The sequence below is a fragment of the Seriola dumerili genome, unplaced genomic scaffold (assembly GCF_002260705.1).
Source record: "Seriola dumerili isolate Sdu_G_001 unplaced genomic scaffold, Sdu_1.0 BDQW01000025.1, whole genome shotgun sequence".
Classification (NCBI taxonomy): domain Eukaryota; kingdom Metazoa; phylum Chordata; class Actinopteri; order Carangiformes; family Carangidae; genus Seriola; species Seriola dumerili.
The window spans coordinates 17,151,350-17,176,614 of NW_019174280.1; the positions used below are offsets into that span (position 1 = coordinate 17,151,350).

The following is a 25,265-nucleotide window of genomic DNA, read 5'->3' on the forward strand; positions in this document are numbered from 1 at the left end:
AAATAACACATAACATCAGTTTCATTTTTTCTGTCAAAACTGGTTTATTTGATGCAGAACACAAAACAAATGTTCAGCATGACCATTCTAGTACAGCTAATGAACATTACTTAAAACAAGAAGGGTTTTGAATCAAAGATTGTATTTGTACAAACGCAATTTGAATACACTCATGCAGTCAGCATGACTGAAGAATCTGAGGCCATTTACAGAGGCTCTGCAGTGTGGATGATTCCCCTCTCAAATAGCATCTCAGCCAAATCCACCTGGGGAAAAAAAAAACACAGATGCAACAGGTCAAACAAATGATTTCACAAAAACAGGCTCATTAAAATAAAACATTTAAAATCAATATCTACATAAAATGGGATGTGTTTTCCAAAACTACCAAATGCACCCCCCCCCTCAAAAAAAATACAGCCACAAACAGAAGAGAAACAATGCCTGAACATATTAGTTGCATCATATCTCAGCAAAGATCTTATGTACATAGAACAGCATACCCTGTCCTTTGCAGAATCACATGGGAGGCTTCCTACTGTTACAAATTTGGGATAAGAATGGATCAGAAACTCGACGGCATCTGTGTGCTGCAAAAAAAAAAACAATTATTAGGCGGTGACAACATCATTAGGACACGATGTACAAAACGAGATCTGCACAGATCTTCAGATCTCTACCTCTGGGTTTATTTCGAAACTCTTGAGCTCCTCTTTGTGGTAAACTCTGGGGTTGTCTGTGGTGTAATAAAGATGTACAGTGTCTCCATCACTGCATAACCTGGCAAGAGAAATACTTGATCAATACATTTTCTGCTTTAATGCATCACTGAAACAGGTGATCTTGACAACATATTGTCAAAGACATTATACTCTGCATTTTTCAATAGTCCGCTCTGAACCTGCCTGCCGTGAATGTGCTGTGAAATCTAATTAAAAGTTCGATTACCTTGCACATCCAGCACGGAGGACTCTGATTTGGGTCTGGGTAGTGATACATGCACCCACATCCATAACTCGCCCACGTTCCCACCTAGCAGGGGCTCCTTGAACACTGCTGGCCAGTTCATCTGCAGGACATGCAGTGTATATGTTACTCAGAGGCATAACGTGTTCATCATTCACACAGGACGACCATCACAAGTTGAAATGCCGTGGTACAACTTTCCTAACCTCCAGTTGGACTTGTGAATTAAGTGAATCGAAAGTGGAGTGACTGCAGACTGACGCGTGCATCACATACCTGGAGTTAGCAGGGGAGGCAGGCAGTCATGGAGGAAGTCTCTGGCTTTCTGATCCACAGCAGCATCGACCGGGGCGTAATTTATTAGCTTCTTCATCAGGCTCTCAATTCGTGAGAAGAATTTTGACCTGCGTGGGTCGTCCTGCACAAGGAGAACTTTTCTCTTGAGTTGGTAAACGGTGAAAAGACAAAGGACAATGACTGTGACTGGAATCAATACGTTGTTAAAAGAACATCTGATTGTGTACCTTGTCAGAATTCTGTACTCCCATGTATGTCAGGTAGTCCAGAGGTAAGCCCTGTCTGAACTCCACATCCTCCTCCATTGCTATTTCCAGAGCTGCTGGAACCACCTAAAAAAAAAAAAAACAAACAAACAGTTGAAATGTGAAAGACCTAGAAGACCCTAAGGCTGAGAAAGACTGAAAATGTCGTTGTTTATTTCACTAAACTATGTAACACTCACTGTTCCTTCACCCTAATGCTGCTCTGTGATAAACACTATGGTTTCTGATTGGAGCCTTTGCTTTCATCTGTATCTATCTTCTTTGTGTTATCACAGATCAAATAGAAGGACTTCTTCTGTGTTCCTTAAAAAACTGCTGCTGTTGCAAATAGCAACAGTATTTTTTCCCCCAAGAGCTGAATGTGCTTAGAGCAGCAAATGTAAAAACTTTCATGAGGAGGCTGTCAGTTAAATGACTGTTGCTTTTGGCTGAATCAAAACCAAAGCATAAACAAGGAAAAATGTCATCGGTCATTTCAATATACTTACAATACATAATCAATACATGTTTGATGTAAAAACTAATTGGAATTTGGTGATGCACCCATGTGCCGATGATGCCTTTTTTTTTTTCCTTTAACCATTTAGGTTTCGGATTGCGACCTTTGCCTTCATCTGCAACCATCACACTGTAGATCAGAGTGTATTACCTTCTGTAGCAGGTCGCCCCAGCTGTTCTTCTGGTACGAGGAGATGGTGATGTGCAGGGAGTGAGCGTCTGGCAGGCAGTCGCCCTGGTGGATGAACCCTCTGGGAAAGTAGAGGAGATCTCCGGCCTCTAGCACCACTTCCAGGATCGGCTTCCCGATGTCGGCCTGATCGAAGTTCGCTGGAGAGGAAACGCAAAGAGAGAACGGGAGCACGTGTTAAAACAATTGCACCATATTTGTGGATTGATCAATCTCTCTTTCTGTAAATTTTCTTTTACTCACGGCTTGAAATTACAGGCAAGACCTCATCATCTGACCTAAAAGAAAGTTAGAAAAACAACTTCACAAAGTGTTTCTTAATGTCAGCCTCTCACATATTAAACTAACACTAGCTGAAATTGCTGTTTATTAGAAATAGAAAGTCAAAGACCCAGAAAATAAATTAATTTTATAAAAACTACTCAAAAAACATTGTTTGATGTATCAACATATGGTGAATCATCACATTGGTACATCTGCGACATGTTTTGTCCTGGATCTGTTTGGCATGTTTCTCCATCAACTCTCATGGCCTTACTTGGCGTAAAAACAAAACATCCACTTCTTTTTAATGCATGACTAGATTAAATTCGACTGTGTGAATTTCCTCATCCTCACTCCGTCTGACCTTGGGTTGTACACTCTCCAGTGTTTCTTCCCTTCCAGTTGAACCACAAACGCCTCAATGTCGTCATAATGTGGAGCAAAGCCTTGCGTTCCAGGTGGCGTCAGGTATCTGGTGAAGGAGAATACACGTTTGACACCAAAACAAAATCTGAAAATGGCACCTGAAAGTTTCCAGGGACAGTTTTTTTGTCTCAAACACTCACATGTTGGCTCCTGCCATGCTGCCAAACTGCTCTTGAAGGATGGACAGCATGTTCCACACGGTGGAGGAGAAGGCCTGGGGGTTCAGCATTCGGAGGGAGCAGCCCCTCTGGTAGAATGGAGATACAGTACATATGATGATTACTAATCTGCAATGGGAGCGCTGTGCAGACGGTGCACTGATATGGTTAATGCACTGAGCAAAAAATGACTTAAAACTTGCAGCACTGAAAATATTAAAATTAATATATTCCTTAGTAGATAATTATGCATCTAACTGCTTTTTAATGAAGGTGGACCTAGAAAATTTGAAAGTGAGAAGAAACTTTAATGACACCACCCCCCACAGAGAAAACCGGTGCATCTAATTTGCAGCAAAGGACCCACTTGTTAGGAATGTAATCAGGGCCATAAAAATGCATAATTACTGTAATTTGCATTAGAAATAATCACAAACTGTACATATGCAAATCAACGGCCTGCAACATTGTATCCTCTTTACCTCATAGAAGTCCCACACAGAGAACGGCAGAGCTCTCCCTGGAGGATTGTGCGTCTCTCTCTTGCCATTAGTGTAGCTTGTGACATCCAGGTTCACTCCATACTGAACATCCTCCTGAAATCAAACAGCACAAACATGTACTTCAGGATGAGAGATTTTTGTCTTCATTCAAGTTTCCTATTAACTTTTCCAGTACAGAAAAATATAATGCAGCAGGAGACAAAATCTTACATTTAAATTACTGAAGAAAACAGGCAACACAACAAACGAACAGAGCATTAGCTCAATGAAATAAAGTAAGACAAACAAACAGAAAAAATATGAATTAGAAAATACAATTAAAGCAGCTTGTCTGACTGTGGCTGAGAACAGTCCCCCGAGCCAATAAAGCAAGTTAGACGGACTTATCTCCTAATGAACAAAGCCAGTCTCCAAATACTTTTTGATAATCAAAAAGGAGAAACATTGCCAAATTAAATGAAGCAATGTACCTGCTTCAATGTTATATCTCCAGCAGAAATGATCATCCATGAGTCCTATGGTATTTTTTAATCTAACTAGTGTATAAAGATGAATACAGGATGAATGAGTGTTATGTTTACATTGTATTTCAGATCCTTACCTCTCTCAGTATACGATCAAACTCTGCTGTTGAGAACAGTCCTTTGTAGTAATCTGGATTCTTGCGTTGAACAAGAATGGGCTTCTTTTCCCATGTTTCCCTTATAGAGAAAAAGAAATACATGTATATCATTCAGTGTTCCGACAAAAATATGAAACCTTGTATTGGGTGTTGTTGCAATTCTGATTTTAAACCTATTCAAAAAAGGAAATCATGAATCTCCAAATGTGGGTGATTTTTAATTAGTCAGATAAATTCAAGGATGTAGCTCAGAAACTGTTCTTACTTCCTGCGCTACATAGATCTTGGGGTTGTGGCAATTTACCACTTCTAAACAATACAATACAGACAGACAGAGAAAGAGAGACACCGCCAACACACTCATCGGTACCTGAAGAAAGCTTTGACAGGGATGGGGTTGATGAGCCACTGGAACAGTGTACTCGCTCTCTCCCTGCTGTTGTTGACTCTTGCCAGGTCGGCCAGCAAAGCATCTATAGTGTCACCATCTCCATTTACACACTCCTCTTCCTGCTTCTGAAACATAAAGACAAATTTTCATGGATGTGGTCATGAACGTAGCACCCCATGGCATCTATGTTTGCATCTCTGCAGCAGGCACACACTTCTGTGGTTCCCTTCAGGCTCTCCTCTCTTTGCGCAGACTTCACAAGCTTCTTTCTTTTCTTCTTGTCAGACTTTATCTGAGCTTTAAGTGTGTTGACTTTATTGACTGCAACTCCATTCTCTTTTTTCTTTTTCTTCTTAGCAGCCACCTAGAAAAACATACAGTGTTAAAATACACAGGTAATCCAGTTTCAGTACTGCTCCTTCTGCAGCTGTGGCACACAGTACTTCAGCCAGGCACTAAGAGAGTATCAAACATATTATTTTAATCATATCTACCTGCAGCGAAGGCTTCTTGGCAGGGGGGGAAACGTCTGCTGAAAACGTTTGATACAAAGCAAAAGCTGACATGTGTTTTCTCTCCATTTTCCAGCACGTACGTCATCACCTTGCGTCTGTGGCTGCACCCTTTTTCTTCTCTCCATCTGTGTACATTTCCCCCCTAATGAACTCACTACCGCCACCTTTTGAGTTAGACCACAAATTACAGCCCAGTTAGGACGAAGGTTTTATGTAACTTAACAAAAAAAAGTATTTATTTGTTTCTGCACACGTAAACGTTTCAATATGAGACCTTTCTTTCCAGTCAAAACTGTAAACATGGGTACCTTTCAAAATAAAATGTATACTAGTTTCATACTGCATGTTTAATGAACAGGTTAAGTATACTGCACAACTATACCATTATTTTCTTAGGATAATTTGTGAGTTTCAGCAAGCTCTTCTGCTGCTATTTTCCATAATGATAAAATATGTTTGTTTTTCGTGATTTTCAATAAAACATTTCTGCTAAATTATCGGCTGTGTATGTTTGTATATTCTCCTGTTTTTTTGTTTTTTGTTTTGTCGTGGCAATGTTTATGGTCTTTGTTGTAAGAGGTGTTAATTCCACTGTATGAATATTTACACTGCTTGCTTGCACGTTAATCCATAGTGATAATTCAATATTATATTTAGAATATAATAGTATGAGAAGGGCCATTCTACATAATAAGCACTAATACTTTTGACACTTGATGTACATGACACTTAAAGTACTTTTATTTAAGTTATAGTGTAGTACTGTATTGTTAATTTTAATGATAGATGATCTACTTCTTCCACCACAGTAAGCCAATCGTAAAATTATTCCAAAAAGTCATAAAGGTCCGTTTAATGTTGGACTTGACACTACGTGTAGTATCGATATTGGCCGCCAGGTGGAGCGTTTTCTCCTTTTTTCATTTGTTCGAATTGCACATCTGATAAACACCATTTCCCAGAATGCTGTGCCGTGGGCTGTCGGTGCTGTTTGTCCGGTCGTCGCTCCAACAATGCAGCTTTTAATGGAGCTGTGAGCGGTGCGGGCTGAAAACGCAGCACCACCGCAGGCTTGTCCGGAGACTGTAGCCGTACATATTCAACTCAACCGTCAACGAGGTTTTAACGGTTTGACAAACCTGCTGAGCGGCCGTGACTCAGTTTTTTAGGACACCCGGACTCTTCTGCTGGGGTGAGTAGCTACTGAAGCTAACGTTGGATGCCAGTGTAGTGAGAGCAAATGCATTTTGTTGTGACCACTGCTGGCTAGCAGGCTAGCTAATTGGCCAGATGAGACATATGGCCCCTTGTGTCTTTCCCCTGCAACCCCCCTGTCCATCTTTAACACAGTAGCCTCAGTCCTCTCGTTCTCATTGTGTTTTAGATGTGGGATTTGTGACTGGCGTAAATGTGGACGGTTTGCAGTTTTTTTCATAAAGAGTTTGAGGCAGTTGAGTCGTTTTTTTTTTGCAGCCGCTGCCAGTCGTGAGTCTGTTTTGCTTTGATCTCGTCTGAGGCACACGTCAACCCTGCCGGTGTGCCCGGTGCTTTGCCGTGATGTAGACTGTGAAGGACTGCCAGGGCTGGCCCAGAACATGTTTAGCTTCCGTGCACATTTTCATATTTCGGATCCCTGTTTGATTGTCAAACCCACAACCCCAGAACACGCCGGCTTTGCAGAGAAAGTACAATGTCACACCAAATTCCATTTAAAAAAAAAAGAAAAAAAGTGGCAATTTAATAATCTGTTCATAGCTGAGAGGACACTTACTGGCGTCATAATCTGTGGTGATTATGAGAACCATAATGAGCGACCCGGTTCAGTGAACATGCTTTTAAATACACCGACGATCGTTTTCTGCGACGTACTGGCTATCATGTACTCCCCAAAGCACTAAAACATGTATTTTATCCACTGTTATTGTCAATCGAATTGTAAAACTAAAGATTTGGAAGTGGGATTTCTGTTTGGTGTGCTGGAAAAGTGTTGGGTTATATCTCAAAATGAATAACACATTTTTAAATTTTGCTCCGTCAGTCATGGACTGTATCTTGACCATCGAACAAAGTGAGTGTAATAATTTCCTTGCTATGATATTCATTGACCTGCTTACTATAGAGAAGATCACCACGTATTGCTGGTATGACCTGAGACTATAATTCTCTTGATTTGGATTCCCTGTAATGTAGTTTATAATGTGATGTGTCTTTATTTGTAATTAAACTCCCCAATATTTATGCTCGTTTTCCATCCCATCTATTTAAATGACAGTAGACTAAATTTTAGATACACAAATTTTAGTATAAAACAATGCACTTCAGCAAGCCTCCTAAATGAGCAGAAAAGTGAATGAACACCCCTCTGAAACTACTTAACCAAAATCATACTTTTGCAACCTACTTTTATTGCAGGACTGGTGTATAAGATGGCATTAGTTGTTTCTAATATCCTGGCAGCTCAGTACAGATGTTGTTTAATTTGCACTGGGACAATCAAACAATGACTGATGGGACAGAGCAGTTCAGTACAATCCTCTTGAAGCAGTCTCCTCTACACTGAGTATGAGTTGAGTGCGGTATACAAGCCTCTTGCAATTTGGGGAACATGCCTGAGTTGCCACTATTAAGACGAGGCTCAGCATGTTTGTGGGAACACCGAGGTAACTGCCAGGGGCATTGCTTTCAAAACATGTTTCAGTAAATCAGTTTTCACTCAGATTTCTGAGCCCAGAGTTGATCACTTAATAGCAGCCTTACCAGAGTTGTTGGCCCAGAGCTGTGTGGTCAGTTTGTTTGTGGCTGTAAGGGATTGCATGCATTATCAGAGCATGCCTTTGTGTATTTTTACTTGACAGGAGGCTGGTTTTGGCAAATTGGTCAACAAATCATAGTTAATGAGTTGAAGATATGATTTCACAGTTTGATTACATGTTGTATTTTATGCCCCTAAAGTCTGAAACTTAGTGGGAGAACAAAGTTGCTGAGCATGTACATATGCAGTGTCCTGAATCTGATGATGCAGAGAAAACTAAAAAAAGCGATTGCAGGGTATTGGTTGTATGCAATTTACCTAATGTACAAAGACAGCAGAAGTTAAAGGGTTCAGATTTCACATTGGTGTCTGGATTGTATGGTCTTTCCTCACTTCCAAACCATTGTTCAAATGTTCAATTTGGTTAAATTATCAGGCAGGATATTTGTCATGAATGATTAGATTTCTGAGTCTTTGTGTGAGATGTTGAGGACTGGCCAGCAGCTACCCCATACAAAGGTGTGGATTGTAGTTTTTGTGGGTCAGTCTCACCCACTCATTGCCAGGGTCAGTGAATATATCTCAGCAGATGCGAGCACTGTTTACAGATGGGTGTTTTTGTTTGGATGCATTCTTCTATCTTAGATTTTATTTATTATTTTTATATTTATTTCCTGCACTGATATAAACAGCAGCAGTGTGTTATTTCAGTATTTGTAAACTTTCGACTAAACAAAAGAGGCTGTTTTTTAAAAAAAAAAAATTGTGATCAAACATAAACCCTTTCAGAATAAATGTCAGTGTAAGTCTGTCAGAAAGCTGCTGTTTGCCCTGCAGTGGTCAGATTGAACCACAGCAAGCAATGATGATGGGCTGTGCTGGGCAGCATGTTTTCTACTGTGGACAAGGATATTGATGTTTTTCCTCATAGGGGTGAGATTGCCACACTTTGAATTATTTTATTTCCTCTTGTGGTCGCACAGTTATCCACGACTGCCACATTACAGAATAATTGCAAAATCAGCTTTTCAATATATTGCCCTATACTGCAATTATCTGAAATATCATCATGTAGAGGTCGGTCTAGTGGCATAATTAGTAATGTTCGATCAGTGTAGAATATTTTAGACTGATACAGATGTTGTAATTGGGAATTAAAACAAAATAAAACAAGAAATCCCACAGAGCTGGCAAATGGCTCATGTGGCTTTTTGAAATGTATTTGTTTGGACGTAACATACAAACAAGGGCTGTTTAGACTTTATTTTATTACACTATTTAACTTTTCCTGAATCATATCGTCTTGCACACAAAACCAAGATTATAATATGGCTGTATATTTGGTTACGTGTAATTTCATAAGTCGCTATGGTAAACAAATGTCTTACAATTTAGTTACTTCAGTTTGTGCTTTGCATGTATTAGCTTACATTTGGTTCACAGAGGTAAATATTGGACTCTCTAAAAGACAGTTATGTTTCAAAAAACCCAGAAGGTTGTTTAAAAATAATTACTGTTGTTCTGAAGGTATAAAAAAAATTGTACCAAAAGACGAATAGTGTACAGTTTGAAAATAAGGCAGAGCACAAAATCATTGCATTGGGAAAAGATTTGGATCAGCTCAATTCAATGTTGAGCTCGGTAGTTAAGATGTTCCATCACTGGGATGTGTTGGCTGGGAGTCAGAGAAATGTCGACTTCACACCTGAACATAAACATACATGATTTTTGATGAAGCTTGTGATTCCACAAAATGGCCAGTACTAGTAATGTGCTGCTGAGTCTTTACACGTCTTCAAGTTTGTGCGCTTTTCTGGCAAAAGACAACAACAGACCTTTATCACAGCAGACACTGTGACCTGTCATAGCAGGCGAAGCACAGGTGTAACGAAAAACATTAATCATTTCTGAGTTTCCTTTAGAACTCTTGGTATTGTGTGTGGTGACTCATTGGCCGTGTTTACTGAGACACTTCAGTGCAGTCGAGCTTTTATTAACGCGATTAGTTACACCTGTGATTTTTCTGCTATAACAGTCAAAATGTCTCCAGTGAAAAAGTTCTGGTATTGTCACAGGATATGACGCTATGTCACTAAAGACACTGCTCGGTGTAAGAGTCACCAAGAGTGCGATCTTACAGAAAACACCTCATAATGGAAAAAAATCACAGGTGTAACTAATGACACGAATAATGGCTGCTTTCCATTTAGATAACAGTTCCTTGTTCTTATAGAGTCAGTTAGATTAGAGCTGCAGCTGCAGCAATTAGTCGATAGACAGAAAAATGTAAATATTTTAATAATCTAATCATTTATGTCATTATTCAAGGAAACATGTTAAAAATTTGCTTCCCTCAAACTTAAATATGAAGATTTCCATTTTTATATTATTGTAAATTGAATGGTTTGTGGTTTTGGACTCTTGATTGAACAAAATAAGATATTCGAAGATGTGACCTTGGATTCTTAGCAAAATGGATGTTCATTTTATTTTATTATCAACTGTTTTCTGACATTTTATAGTCTAACCAAGCTTTATTAATAGGATATTTTAACAGTTAAAACTTGTACTTTGCTGGGTGTCACTTGGCAGCCAGAATGTAGGCGAGCTGGTCAGGGACAGTCAGGACACCTTCATTCTCCAGCTGGCACTTTAAGCACAAATGCATCTACCCAACTTGTCAGGGAGGTACCTGCTCCTTCCTGCTGGAATAAAAAACAGTTCAGCGACTTCTATTTTGAATCTTCTGGGTGACAGGTGCTGTGGTTTAGGATGTGGTTTGATGGTGCAGCAATGAACAATTAGTACCCGAAGAGATTCTATTTACTGTCATAGAAGATGAAGAAAATCATTGAATTTACAAGCTGGAACCCATGATTTTTTTTTTGGCATTTATGCTTAAATTCTGATTAATTTGCTGTCAATTGACAAATCGATTAATTGACTAACAGTTTCAGCTCTATATGCTGCTGTACCAATATCAGAGATGGATTATGTATGGCAGCCCTGATTTGTGATTTTAGTCTGGTCATTCAGGCTTCATTGAGGCAAAACTTATCATTGAGGCTTGGGCATTAATTGGCATATCCTTGTAATGATGGTGTAGATGAATCACTAAATGCAGCCGCTGCCTCTCGACTTGCGCTCTCTCCTGCTCTCCTCTCCTCCGAGAAAGCAGAGGTTTAGCTCTACTTGAACAGCTGAGTGTTCTCGGCATGGAGGAGTGGGCTCCTCTACTCTAATGAACATCTGCTTTAAGAGGCAGAAAAGTTAGGCTACATTAACCTAGGACAGCTTGTTCTGTATGTTTATTAAATAACAGCAGGATTAGTTGTTTTTTTTTTTTTTTTGCACTAGGCAAGAGAGAAATAAATGGCATGAATAAAATTTCTGACAAGAACAGATGTAACAGCTCGTAGCTGTGTGAGAGGAGAAAAATGCTGGGGAAAGAGTGAGATGGCAGGACTAGTTTTACTTTTGGCAGAGTAAGCAAACAGCAGCTCCCCGTGCCATGCCTGCTAGTCAAGCAGTAGGATTTCTCAGCTAATTCATTTTCCAAGCAGCAATATATCCCTAAATAGAAGCATCATTTTCCCTCCTCCGGTGGACCTTAGTTAGTGTGTTTCACTGTCAAGCTCAAGGTAAGTGTTGTACGTGACTGAAGCAGTTAAAAATAAACCCTTTGTTGCGAGGCAAGGGTGAATATTTCATTGTCAGGCCGTTTTTTCTTTTTCCAAACAAATCATCAGAACAAGAAATCAGAACATGTTGTCTTGTGCCAAGAACAATCACTGTCACAATGAGGCCATCACTTTTTTTTTTCTTTTTTTTTTTATCCTCCTGTTTTTCCCCTAGATGGTAACGAGTTTGATCAGTGCTTCCACACAATTCTGCCACTTGTTGTTTATTGACATGCCGAGCTCAGGTCCTGTGCGTTCATAAGACTGAATGGGCATTAACAACATGACCTAATGTAGTGTGAATGCCCTATGTTGACACTCAGGTGAAATCTCTTTTGGGGTGGTACACTGCAATAATTCTCCCATGTCAGGGGCTAATCACCCTGGCTCCCCTCCCACAATCCATCAGTGTCTGGAGGACTAGGCTTGCGGGGTTCTGGCAGCTGTTGTCGGGCTGAGTCAATCTGTTGTGGGCTACGCCAGCCTGTGCAGGAGGGGGAGAGGAAGAGCTCTCAGGAGGCCACAGCGAGCGGGGCTGCTGCCACTGCTGTGGCAAGATAACAAGAGGATTTATTTGTTAGGAGGGCAGGATTTCAGGGCTTGTGTGTTAATTTTTCCGTGTTACCCGCTAACTGTTTCCTCTGTGAAATATTTGCAGGGGAAAGCCAGGTTTTACCATGTATGACTAAATGAGGAAGGATGGAATGATTTGTGGATGGAAATACAATGAATTGCCTTAATAATTGTTTCAATAATTGTTTAAGTCATTTATCAACTATAAATGTGACACATTCTGTGTTTTCAGCTTCTCTAGTGTGAGGATTAGCTCTTATTAATTGAATATCTCTGTTTTTAGCTGTTGGTCAGACAAATCAAGACATTTGAAGACATCAAAGACATTAATCAATTGAGAAAGTGATCCATAGATTAATAAGGTAATTAAAATAATCATTAGTTACAGCTATAAATGATAGAAACAATACTATTTAGTACAAAATGTCAAAAACTTAAACTAATGTTGATTAAAGACGTGTCCTGTCCTTAGATAATAATATCCATTTCATTCTGAGTACATTTGTGTAAAGAGTGTCAGATGCATGTTTTATCATTTTAGCACAAACCCATACTCAGTCTCTTCAGAAGTAACGGCTTCATATCTACACAGGAAATGCCAGTGGCTTTTAAGATATCTATGCTAACAGCATCAAAGTGATATATGTTTAAATTGGTCTTATTTAGGGAACGAGGACAGCACTCAGTGGACTTCAGAGTGTTAGCCAGACATTTTCCTATTTTTCTGTGATTATCATGGCTTACAAACTAGTCCTATTTATGGATTTAGCCAAAAATGTTGATATTGCGGGGCTGGCACAGAGTGGTGTTGATGCTGAGCGAGGGAATTGGCAGAGACCTCACAATTAGACTCAGTCGTCAAAACAAATATTTGCAGTCATACTTCCATTTGCAGACTGTTCAGAGTTCACGTCTGTTCACAACTTTTTGAGGCCAAACGGAGGGCAAAGTCACAATAACTTTACTTTTTGTCACTTCCTGTGTAGATGTAATGCCACAATGAGAAAATGATCAACTTGAAAATGATCAAAATTAGGGCTATGCATGATTAGTCAACTAAACACTGATAGCACCAGTAGAAATGATTAATTTCTTATTACTCTACAGTGCGGGTTAACAGTTACGTCATCAACTGTTGCCCCTTTTCGCCCCACGCTAAGGCCTGGATTTTATAAATAAGCATGTAGCATACAACATATAACCACTCGACTGGAACAGCGTGGAATCACGTTCACCACAGGCACGTGGACGTTAACCTGCAGGGTAAGAAGGCTGCTGGTGTACCACTGCTAATGTTAGCCACACTTGGTAAACCAATTGTTTACCTGCAGACGCTGTGATCCCACTTCGTCACAAAAGGTATCACAGCTCTTCTCTGAGCTTTCTGAGCGTCTTATTGTCTTCGTTGACTACTCGACTAGTTTAAATTCAAATTTATGTTTGATCGACAGGGAAATTAGTCGTTGGGAAAATCCCTAGTCAAAACCTAGTGAGGCATTTTGAATAGTCACAGCAGGAAAAGCACAGGTGTAATCTCTAACATTAATTGTGGCTCTGTTTATTTAGATGCCAGTATGCAAAACACCAGGGCCTGGCACATAAATGCAACAAATACAACTTTGTTTGACAAGAGAGAATGTCTGCAACATTTATTAAATGTGGCATCATTTCATTCATGAGGAATCCAAAATGGTAATAGCTGTTATCATCAAAGGTTTCACAGTCACATCTCTCTCATATGCAGACAGTTGTTTTTCACCACACGGGGATCCCCAGGATAAAGTTGATTATATTCGTCCCCCAGAGGCCAAACGCTCAAATTCAGAGTTGAGGGCCCATGACAATTCGTGGAGCTCGGCTTTAAACCACTTCATGTACTGAGAGAACTGGGAAGTGAAAATAGATTAAAGTTGGTACTGTTCCTCTTCCTTCCTCCCTGCACAAACCTCATTCAGTAAAATTTTCTAGGGAACATTGTAGCAACATATGATGCAATTAACTTCTTCATTTGGTTGGCAGAAATCCCACAGTTTGTTTTGAGTCTAATACGTTACAATATTCAAGACATTAGAGTAAAATGGCAAAAAAAAACATATTTTATCAGTTATGGCAACAGTGGGCCCATCTCTGTGTACAGAGAAATAATATAAATGTGTCATACATCAGAGATTTTGTCACACCACAGTTTATACTGTGTCGCTATGTCTTTAATGTCTCTGCTTGTGTAAGGCCACAGTGGGACAGCTTTATGGCAATATATGATGTTTATATGATTTTTTGAATCAATATGGTGAAATGCTTTGACTTTTCAGACTTTTCGAACATCAGTGACTCGGGTTATTTTCCAGATAATTTACTGTTTTAATATTGTGAAACAAAATTATACTCTTCTTCCGAAAAACTCCCCAAACATCAAGTCCAGAGTCGGGCTGCAGTCGTGCCATGCTGACTTACTACTACTTACTACTACTTACTTACTAAAAAGCATTTGATTAGTGACAATAAATGCTTTTCTCTTAATCTCCATCCAAAAGATTTATTGCCGCTGTTGATCAGGACCTCTCAGAATCAGGAGATATGGAGGCTCACTCGTGAAATCCATGTTTTTCCACCTGCATACAGTCTTCTTACTGTTTACTCACAGAAATAAAGATTTGTCGGACAAAATGCCTTGGTGCAAATCACTCAACGATACCATAGAAACTGCTCTATTGAGAGGACGACGGAGGTTTCTTTTGATACACTCAAGCCTCTGCTGCAGTCATCTCAACATGTATTCAATCACTGAAGCAGCTTCCACTTTGGAGTACAAAAAGCCTTTTTTTTTTCTGCCCTCATTCTTCTTCCTGACTTGGAAAAACTTCTAACACGGAGCTGTTGAAGTTCTTGTAGTTGTGACGACTGGATTCACTTTGCCCCTGATACAGCTTGATTATATCCCAGGCGACTAATTAAGGTTGGCCCTGCCCCTTCGAAAATACGACATTTTGGTTTGAAATGTCCTGAGCGCTTGATTAATGAGAGCAACTTTAATTTAATTCTGTGTAGCTGTAGCAATACATATTTGGTATGCACCTCGTTGGAAAACGTCAGACAACCTTTATTATTTGGTCTGATATCAGAGTATAAATATCAAGTATTAAATGCTAAACTGAAATCAATGTCTATGCCAAAATACACTGCTGAAGGAGGGAAATAATGTTGATCTGCGAGGGAAATTGGGACATCGTTGCCTAATTTTTGCACACATAAACACAGAGGTGAATGTAGACATACTGTATTCAGAAGTTATTTACAAGGAATTATAAAGGATTTAAGTGAAGAGGTGAGATAAAGTAGCAACAGCAGCTATGGAGAGATCAGTACGAGTATAAAGCATGAGAATAAATGTAGACATTAACATACTCCTTTGATGTGAGCGACAGAGCAGCCTTGCTTTCTGTTTCTTTCTAGGTGACGATTTGCTTGACTTTGCCAGGGTGGACAGTGTATGACAGGCTTGTTTGTAGCCTCAGACTTTTCTGTCCCTTTTCATCTCTGTCTAAAGTAATTATGCAGACGCAAATGGTGAAATGAGTACCATGTGGCAGCCTGTAATTAGATTTTTGGTAATGAATGGGTCAAATACCAGTTGCAGGCATTCAGGCACAGAAATTCCCTCTGAAGACGGGGCTAGACGATAAAAATCGGTGCGTCACATGAGACAGGGACCTGCTGTATTACAGGACATGGATGAGACGCTTGTTTGAACTTTGGTTTCACAAAAAATGTTGTTCATTTAAGAGACCTACATATGAGATTTCCAGAGTATTTGGGCTGTTGATAAATGTCATTCAGGATATTCATTATATAATATCGTTACAACTACCGATGTCGCAGGAATTTGACAGTCAGTACCAATACAAATGAAATGCAAATGATTCTTGATACCAAATTCAATACCACAGCAAAAAACTGAAAACAACAGAGACTGCTACACACACAAACACACACACACACACACACACACACACACACACACACACACACACACACACACACACACACACACACTCACAGTCTCTAACTTACATGCACAGCTCCGTATAGTCAGTGTGCCAGCAGTAGTTTAAACAAGGTGTGAAAATATTCATTTAAATATTTAAATAGTCGGTCACTAATGTTGCGAGTCCAGTCCAGGGACACGCCTGCACACATCGATGACAGGCACACGGAGAGAGGGCTGGTCAAGAGACTGACAGTCAGTGAAACCTTTTTATGGATTTTCTTGACTAATGAGGCAGCCCACTGGGATTTGTCCGGTTATGCCCGATGGCCATTCTGACTGTGGCTGTTGTTCTAACGGCGTTACCGAGGACGTGGTGCTCGTCAGCTGCGCTTCATCAAGCGTTTTCACCAACAGAAGTTGCTGGTGAACTTTCCAATCATTATATCTAGCTTTCCAACCGAACCGGCACAAATTCCCCGATGCTTAAGCCCAGCAAGTTGCCAGGCCTGGAATACACTGGTGAAAACCCTCCCCCAGCTGCAACCCTAATATAAACCCTGTTGAAGCACTGTTGAAAATGTTTGCACACTCTGCAAAGAAACAAGACTTGACAAGTGTCAGGCTGTAGTTTGGACCTTTGAGAAACAAAGTGAAAGTTTTGATGTTGCCCTATGCGTATGGTATGTGTATGATATCCTTTTTGGTGAGGTTTTAAGGCAACACCCTCCTTTCATTAAGTTAGATTGCTGAATATTTTACAACTTTAATATCATCTGTGACCACGTAGTCGAGTAGCTTCTTCTCTGATCAGTAAACAATATCAGCTCCAACAGCGCTGATTAATCCAGGAAGCTCATCCGCGGTGACTTTGCAGACTAATCAAGAAAGCAAGGCCAGCTAATTTATTTGCAAACTGCGTCTGTCACACACACACACACACACACACACACACAAGAAACAAGAGCAACATGTGCCTTTGCAGAAATCATAGAAGCTCACAGTTTGTAACCACACATTGGATTACTGATACCAAATGACAGTATATCTAAAATCTCTGCAGATGTTACTTTCTCTTTTTAGTTTCTCCCCTCTGCTTCATCCTGTCAGACATATTCTGCTCTGATGACTGATATGAAAACCAAGTCAAGGGTGACTACCAACATGCATTTGGTGTACTCACCCCAGTCAGCTCAAGCTTTAGTGCCGCAGCAGTTGTCTTTAGAGAAGCTGGAAACAACAAGTTGATAACCTCCTAAGCAATTCAACTCATAGGTTAATAAAGTTTACAAAGCTAAATCTTTGACCAGGCCACACAGGAAGAAGAAAAGTGAGGAAAATTGAGATATGCTTCTTTTCATGCAGCATCTGTATTTTAATCATGCAGATTCAGTCTGTTACTGAAACACATTCAGTCCTCTTTCCTGCCCTCCTCTGTGAACTGTGATTTTTTTTTTTTTAACAGACATAAAATAGACAAGGTTTGACTGCACTTCATCATTGATATCAGTGGAGCCATGATTAAAGGAAAGAGGGAAAACCAGCTCCAGATTTTCAACTAACTCTGTCCTTTGTTTTTGTGAGGAGCAAAGTAACAATGCTAACTAACCACTTTTGGGAAGCAGAAGGGTACACCATTAAATTTCTGCCTACTGTGGGAGTTTCTGGCAAAGAAAAGCCAAGTGAAAAATTAAAAATGTCAAAGAATCCCTTTAGAGGTTTCTGGAAGTTGAAACTTATTAGAAAAATGTGTGAGCTGTTGTGTGTGTGTGTTGAAAAACAGGGGAGTCCTGAGTGTGTCTGTACGTCTGCGCTGACTCTAATTGGCTGTCACACTCTTAGTTCTCACCATCACAGCGAGAGTCTCTCCTCGCCTCACCCCTGCAGGGCACGGTACCCGTGCCACAGCAGTTTTACAGTGGAGGCTTCACTGACAGATTAGCACTTACTGCAAAGCCAATGTGATGCATTTTGTTTATCACTCTTGCAACCCTTACAAACACAGAGCCTCGTCACTGAAGATGTTCACAGAGTGGTTGGTGGATAAGTTGCCAGAGCATTTTTTTTTTTTTTTTTTTTAGATACTCTTGAGAAATCTTTGCATACATTTTATATTCTTTTTACCTTGGATTGTCTTCTCAAGGACAAACGTATAATCCTACAAGGACATGGGAACCTTTTTGTTTTGGATTGCTCTCCTTTGTAATCTTTGTCATATTGCAGGAGCTTTGGAGGTTGGAAGCCACCCAGGCCCATCTGTCATTATGCACCCATTCCTTCTCGCTCTCTTTCCCCGGTTATCTCTCTGTGTCTTTCTGTTTATCTACATCTCTCTCTGTCGGTGCAAAATGGTATTCTGCAAAGTTATAAATACACATCATCAGACAACTCGTGTGTGTGATGTTTGTTTCCAAACAACAGGGCAGTGAAGGGTGGGTTTTCTCTCTGCCTCTGTTCGTCTCTCTCACTTTTTAATGCACACACTGAGAGATAAAGGTCAGCAACACGCTCGTAGGTTTTGCTCTGAGTAGGAGGTGGTCCATACGGAGGGTGATCTTAATTGCTCCTGTGCCGGGTCATCACCACACCGATACTCCTGATGATCATAACGGCCTCATCGTGATCTCCTCAGCATTATAAAGATAATGAAAGGAAGACAGCAGAACTCACTATAAAGTTTTCAGTGCTCAGGCAGAGTGTGGTTCTTTAAGTTTGATATTGGCATTAATTACATTATTAAAACTAAATAAATGCGTCTAGCATTTAATATGTTTCTATATCATTGATGGCATGGAAGCTAATGGGCCATTGTGGACATTGTTGCTAATTAAGCAATTAGTAATTGAGCAGCACTGTTGTGTGGCAAAATTAGGTTTTTGTACCAATGTGGTTAAGTATCATGATTTTTCAGGTCTTAACTCAATTGAGTTAAAAAATTTGGTCTGGTTATTTATTTATTTTTCTAAAAACAGCTTGTTCTTCTCTTACACAACATATAGTGATCATTTGTGTTTTGATATGTCTATTTTATTCATGTTTTCCATTACTAAATCACATCATTAGACTCAGATTACAGCAGCAACCATTTGTCTTATGTTTACATGCGCACTAGTATCCTGGTTTTGATCTTATTTGACAATGGAACATGGGAAAACCACTTGGTACAATCCTTTTATATGAGATTCTGATAGATATCCGATTTGTCTCTGTCTTTCCTGCACTGACTGAGTTACCCCAACAGTGGGGGATGAACCCAGTGTAGTTTTCTGTCTTCTGGACTCTGTTGGATTTAACACTCCGCTGGATTTGACTTCTCGATCTGATCAGTAATGGAAAGCGAGAGCTACAATTCACTTTATTTTCTGCATTGCTGGTTTCAGATATTCACTTTCATTTAAGCTAATTGTTCATCATTACACTGTTTACCGTCCTTTTTTTCTACCTAACTAGTCCATAATTTTATTTACTGACACACCTCCACACATTGTAGGCAGTGATCAGAAACTTGGATGAGGTTGTTTACATGCTACAGTATTTTCCAGAACCCCAGATGGTGTCTCGACCGCACTCTGATCTTCATCAGGGTCAATCTGTCGCACACACATACAAATGAATCAGCTTTAATCACACGTGAGATTTTCACTGCCACATATGGGTCCCTCATTTTACCTGTCCCCAATGACTGCACACTGTCAACAATATTAGTAATATTAAACTAATAACTAATAAACTAATCAAAACATTTTTTCAGTTCTAAATTAGACCATAAGTTGTTTTGCTCATTAAAGAACTGAATAATTTGAATTCTTTAATCTGAAAATTCTTCCATTTTCTGACTTTCCATGACCTTTTTTGAGTGTCTCTCCACATCCCTGCAGGCACCTCTGTAATTTACCAGTGAAAAAGGTCCTTGAGATGGTTCAGTCAGCCGTCTGGAGATGAGCTGTGATCCATGGCTGCAACAGCTGCTCCCCTCACACAGCCCTGTGACTGTGCCTTCCCCTGCAGCTGCCTCTATCTTTTTTTTTCTTTTTTTTTATTATTATTTCCATCACCTCCACAGGGAATGCCTTACCTCAATCTCCTCCATGAAATCACAATTAATTATGGGAAGAGTCGTCTCCCGGTACAATGAGCCAAAGCCCTTTAAGGGGAGAAATTCATCAGGGTAACCTGGAGTCCCAGCAGGCATGATGATTTTCTGAAGTGCAGCAGTATTACCTCCAGAGGCCTTTGCTGCAGTAAGTCAGAGTTGTGTACATTTGGATTTATACCACTACACACTGGTATTTCTTTCTTCTTGAAACTAACAACCAACGATAATTTTCATTATCGATTAATCTGTTGATTATTTTCTTGTTTAATAGTTTCTCAGAAAAATAACCTGCTGCTATTTTTGAAAATCAATTAACTGTCACTTTGAATTGATAATGAAAGTAATTATTAGTTGTAGCCCTATACTTTATATCACCAGACCAGTTAAGAAAAACCATTAGAAAAGGTAAAAATAAAACAAGCACATGGTTAACGCTCCCAGTGCCATCAGCACCTACAGTAATGTGTAAGTTATTTTTCTTATTGATTTCACAGTTTTTACAATAAGTGGTCCCGGTCCTACAGTATTTATTACCCTCTTAGTGCTGCAGGGAGGTGACAGTGTACAAACAGCCAGGTATTAATGTGAAAGACACTATAACACTGTTAAAAAAAAAAAAAAGTCCTTCCTTTGTCCTTGGATAGTATCCTCTAAGATTGGATATATGTAACCATGCTGATGTTAGCATTCACCTCAAAGCACCACTTTTGCCTAAATACAGCCTCACAAAGCTGCTAGCATCTCTGTAGACTCTTGATGATGCTGCCATTTAAAGATGCACTGTTTGCATTTGGGGCCAGAGCCCCAACCAACTAACTGATAATGAAGGCGGCTGTCTTACAAAATTACATATTGCTTTTAATATAGTATTTGTTTGTTCATTATTTATGTCCATGTTGATTTAGCAGTGAGTCATACATAAAGCAGTGGAAGAGAGCATTTGCAATAGTGTGGAAAATCACTGACATTCTCTTCTTAAGAAGTTCGTTTTTTTTTTTTTTTTTTCCCTGAGACATTAAAAGAAAAATCAAAGATCCATCTTCTTAATATTTCAGTCCTTGCAGTCGCTACCTCTTGGAAACTTGCTACCCGGGGCCTTATTAAAAATACAAGCTGTGTGATCTTTCTGTCGGCCTGAAATTCTTCACTTCGTCTCGCTATGTGTCAAAAGCTCCGTCAGACTGCTTGTAGACAGGCAGAAAAAAACGCCAAACAATCCTCATTCTCAACTCTGCTGCAGGATGTGCTATTTCTCAGGAACTTCAGCTCTCACTCACTCAAAAGCTGCTACTGCTGTCTTTCTCCACCACCCCCACATGTGGTACCCTTGAGTTAACCTAATTGCATTCAAGCAAAACCCGGTTGGCCCACTGGATGTCGATTCTGTCTTTGCTTCCTGTTCCTTCATAGAGGAATGTCAGGACTGTCTCAGAGAGCAAGGCCAGTGTGCGGAGAGACTGTTCAAACATTTATATAAGCGCTTGCCCTCAAATGTCTGGGAACTTGGAAGCAGCGTCCTCACTTCTTCATTCAGGCTCTGAACTCAGCACCTGCTGCGGTTATTCTTTTGACTTCAGATGAAGCTATTTTGCCCAGACCTGCTCAGCCACAGCATGATGCATGTCTGAGTGCCTGCAAACATTACTGTAAATTCTTTCACACTCGTCCACTTGGCTTAAGCTGAGAATTTGGTTCTGATTGACATTACAGTGCGCGTTCCGAATCTCTGTCCAGAGCACCTCGTCCGTTTGTATACCTCTAAATCAAATTAACACGGAACGAGACTGTTGCAGTCTGCGTTATTCATAGGCCCGACCAGTAATTTGCTGACTAAGTTGTTGCTCGCTCAGTGCTCACCATGTGGAGCGAAAGGTTTTTATGTGGGTCATCAGCACGGCGGCTGTGCTTCAGCTTCTCCTTTCCCCTGAGAACACCGCACATCATTTCATTTGAAACTGTTGTAAGATTTTACCCTCTGCAAAGGGGCTGGATTGTATATCAAATACATATTGATTTTCAGTATGACTAATGGGATATTTATGGTATAATATACAGAGATTAGTCATCTGTCAGCAGCTGTGAAGAAGTATTTCAACATACAAATTATATTATTACAACATAACGAGAATATGATATTCGGTCCCTGCAGCTACACAGTGACTGTTGCCCAGTGGCTTCAGGCTGTGCTGTTTAAGGTGAAGTCAAGGACGGGCGTGTCAGTATCTCTGTGTGAGTGGAGGTATTTATTTATTTATTTTATTTTAAATTCACTCTCACGTCTGTGCTGCCTGCTTCGTATGTCTAAAGCCTACAAGTGAAAATGGCTACATCGGCAGCCCTTTATGTGCTTAACACCAAACTGCCTCGCAGCTCAGCGGTAGGTAATGATGGCATTATCATTGATCCCCCGCAAAGTAAGTCCAGAGCGATCAATGCTTCCCTGTGTGTTTTCCATGCAGACCGATTAAGCTGACTGTAGCGGAGAGAAGACATTCTGCAGATTAGAAAGCTACAACTGAAGAGATTGAGATTTAGTTTCTATCTGGTGTGTGTGTGTGTTGCTCACAAGCAGAGCTTTAAACCAGCATGTTTTTGGCCCCAGATTAGGCCTAGCAACAGCATTTGCCAACATCTGTCTGCCATTACCCCTGTGACACTGGCAGTCATGCAGCAATTAATCAGACTGTTGTGATAGTTGCCTCTCGTTCACGCTGCACCTCAGGCGCATCACTGAGCAGCAGGATGGAGGTCAGCGTTCAAAGGGCCGTAAGCCCTGGGAGTTTTTACTGTACATGTTCCTTCCTAACTGCACAAGAAACCACTGACCTGTAGTTACTGTGTAGCACCAGAGCACCTTGTCTAATAATAAACTGAGGTTCTTCCATTTCCTCATTTGTCTGTGGCTGCACACCTTTTGAGGCCAACAATACACTGTGCATTCACTTGTCTGATTTATACTAATGCTTTAGTCTAGCTGCCATTTGGAAAATTTAAATCAGCCACTAGTCAGTAGGTTGACAATGTTGTGGTAGTGTTACAAATACAGAAGTATCCAGATGGCCCCATGCTTAGTGCTGCTCAATAATACAGCTCTGTTTGACAAGGTATATTATGATTTAAGAAGGGAATCTAAAGGCAGTATGTTTTGTTCTGTGGTACTGAACCTCACCTGACCTTCAGATCACATTTTCTCTTCTGGTATTGAACACTAGAGGGTTGAAACAAATTGATCCCTTAGTTATCAAAGGAGAAAAATCTAAACATTTGCAAACAAACACAGTCTCAAATATGTGGATTTGTAGTTTCTTTCCTGTCTTATATCAAAATGAATGGGTTATGTTTGGATTTTGGTTAAAATAAGACATTTAAAGATGATACATAGTGGTTTTAGAAATTGTGATGAGGTTGTTTTTTGTTTTTTGCTTTTTCTGACATTTTTGGACTAACTGATTAATCAATTATGACTAATCAGTCATAAGAATCATCAGTTGCAGCCCCGGGTGAAACAATTAGTCAATTAAATTAGTCAATCAACAGAAAATGATTTGCCTATTTTGAATCTTCTTACAAGAAAATTGTGATTTAAGCTTCTCGAGTGTGATGATTTTTAGCTGTTCGTTGTCACACATGATAGGAAACTGAATCTCTAAGGCTTCTCGATTATTGGTCAGACAGAAAAGGGATGTGAAGATGTGACCTCTTTGGGAAATTCTAATGGGATCTCATTTCTCTTTATTTTCTGACATTCCATAGACAAAACGGTTAATCAAGAAAATAGATTAAAACACAATTAAAATAATAGATGTGTGTTTAAAATATGTGACGGATCATAAAGAAAACTGTCTTGTCTTTATAGTATGTAAGGTTTAAGGAGCGTTCAGACACGTAGTTACCTCTCCTTGACAGGCGGACACACAAACACCTGCTGTACTGCAAGATGAGGCATTTCAGGAGAGTCAGGAAGCATCAGAAATGCCAGTCACACGGAGGCAGCAGGGAGAAATGATTACTTGACGCAGACAGAATAAAAGGTGTCTTTTTTTTCTTCTTCTTTTTTTTTTCTTGCTGTGTTTGGTTTTAAGATGGTATCTGTCACCCCTGTGATCTAACCGAGCTGTAATGACAACGTTGCACCCACAGACGTTTGAATTCAGTGGTAGCCCAAGGTATAATAATCCTTATCAAGATGCGCTGTTATGTCGGCACATGGTAAACACCACCTGCATTCCTTTTCACCTCTGGTTTCTGTGCCTGTGTCACTCTGAATTGCACTGCTTTATCAAGGCTGGCTCTCGGTGTTGTGGGTTTAGTAATGCATTTGATAAGGGCTGTTTGGCACTTGGCCTATCGGCTGACATCCTCAGGGCTTGTACCGTGGTGTGATATAACATGAGCCCAGAAAGCAGACTGCCTGCTGCTTGTGGAAAGAAACGATCTGTGCTGAAGTTTAGATTATGCTCATGATGTAGGGATATTTCAGGGACATCTACGCTTGAAGTTACTGTGACTTCCGGTGTTGCAATGGATTTTAGCCCTGAGCTATCTTTTCAAAACATCTGTAAACTGGAAACGCAGCTCTTTGTATTCTCAAACCAGCACCTAACATAAGGTGAAAGTGAGCTGGAGAGGAAGAATTTGAGTTACTTATGCATCGATCTGAAGATGAGACACAAGCCACTGTAGTCTGAAAGCTCAACCTCCAAGGGCCTCAGGAACATCCGGCCAACTTGGAAATAAAACTGGCAGTGTCTGCATCAGAAGGTGCAGCCGATTTCTTTTGTGTTTGTGTTTCTTTTTCTCCTCTGGACTAGTGAAGATAATTCTACCTCACTCTCTGAGATGGAGTGTTATCAGGAATGCTCAGTAATTTGAGTCGGTGATGAGGTCGGGATGCAGGAGGAGGCCTTTAATGAGATTTGCTGGTGGTGCTGTTGGTGTCGGTTTGCCTACTGTGTGTAGTTTACCAGTGATGGCTCTCCCCTGTTTTGTGCTGCAATTTTGAAAGAAAGGAAATTGAAAGAAAAAGATATCCCCTGGCATTCAGCGGCACACTGATGATTTTTTTTTTTTTTTCCTGGACCAA

General features: G+C 40.1%; 2 protein-coding genes across 3 annotated transcripts in view; one reads left to right on the forward strand and one right to left on the reverse strand.

The window, feature by feature from the left end:
• Positions 1-36: 36 nt before the first annotated feature.
• Positions 37-5,189, reverse strand: riox1 (ribosomal oxygenase 1). 2 transcript variants are annotated; one of them, XM_022766736.1, is made up of 15 exons: positions 5,076-5,189; positions 4,796-4,945; positions 4,561-4,703; positions 4,170-4,269; positions 3,548-3,661; positions 3,048-3,154; positions 2,846-2,953; positions 2,461-2,495; positions 2,179-2,357; positions 1,491-1,595; positions 1,243-1,384; positions 949-1,069; positions 681-780; positions 504-590; positions 37-266 (listed from the first exon to the last, which is right to left on the reverse strand). In XM_022766736.1, the coding sequence occupies exons 1-15, from the start codon at positions 5,160-5,162 to the stop codon at positions 207-209; spliced, it is 1,638 nt and encodes a 545-aa protein (XP_022622457.1). In that variant the 5' UTR covers positions 5,163-5,189; the 3' UTR covers positions 37-206. The 2 variants fall into 2 exon arrangements, with proteins under 2 accessions (XP_022622457.1, XP_022622450.1); XM_022766729.1 differs by having other exon boundaries at positions 4,561-4,706.
• Positions 5,190-6,107: 918 nt separating this feature from the next.
• extl3 (exostosin like glycosyltransferase 3) overlaps positions 6,108-25,265 on the forward strand; it is a 28,999-nt gene continuing 9,841 nt past the window's right edge. The window contains exon 1 of the mRNA XM_022765037.1: positions 6,108-6,288. The gene's annotated coding sequence lies outside the window, so the exon portion shown is untranslated. The remainder of the gene's footprint in view (positions 6,289-25,265) is intronic.

Excerpts from the sequence above, each read along its gene's own strand:
- riox1 (XM_022766729.1), bottom strand. The coding sequence starts at position 5,162 with ATGGAGAGAAAACACATGTCAGCTTTTGCTTTGTATCAAACGTTTTCA. Across the intron at positions 781-948 it reads CTCCGTGCTGGATGTGCAAG|GTTATGCAGTGATGGAGACA; the intron begins GTAATCGAACTT and ends TTCTCTTGCCAG. Across the intron at positions 267-503 it reads GTGATTCTGCAAAGGACAGG|GTGGATTTGGCTGAGATGCT; the intron begins GTATGCTGTTCT and ends TTTTTTCCCCAG.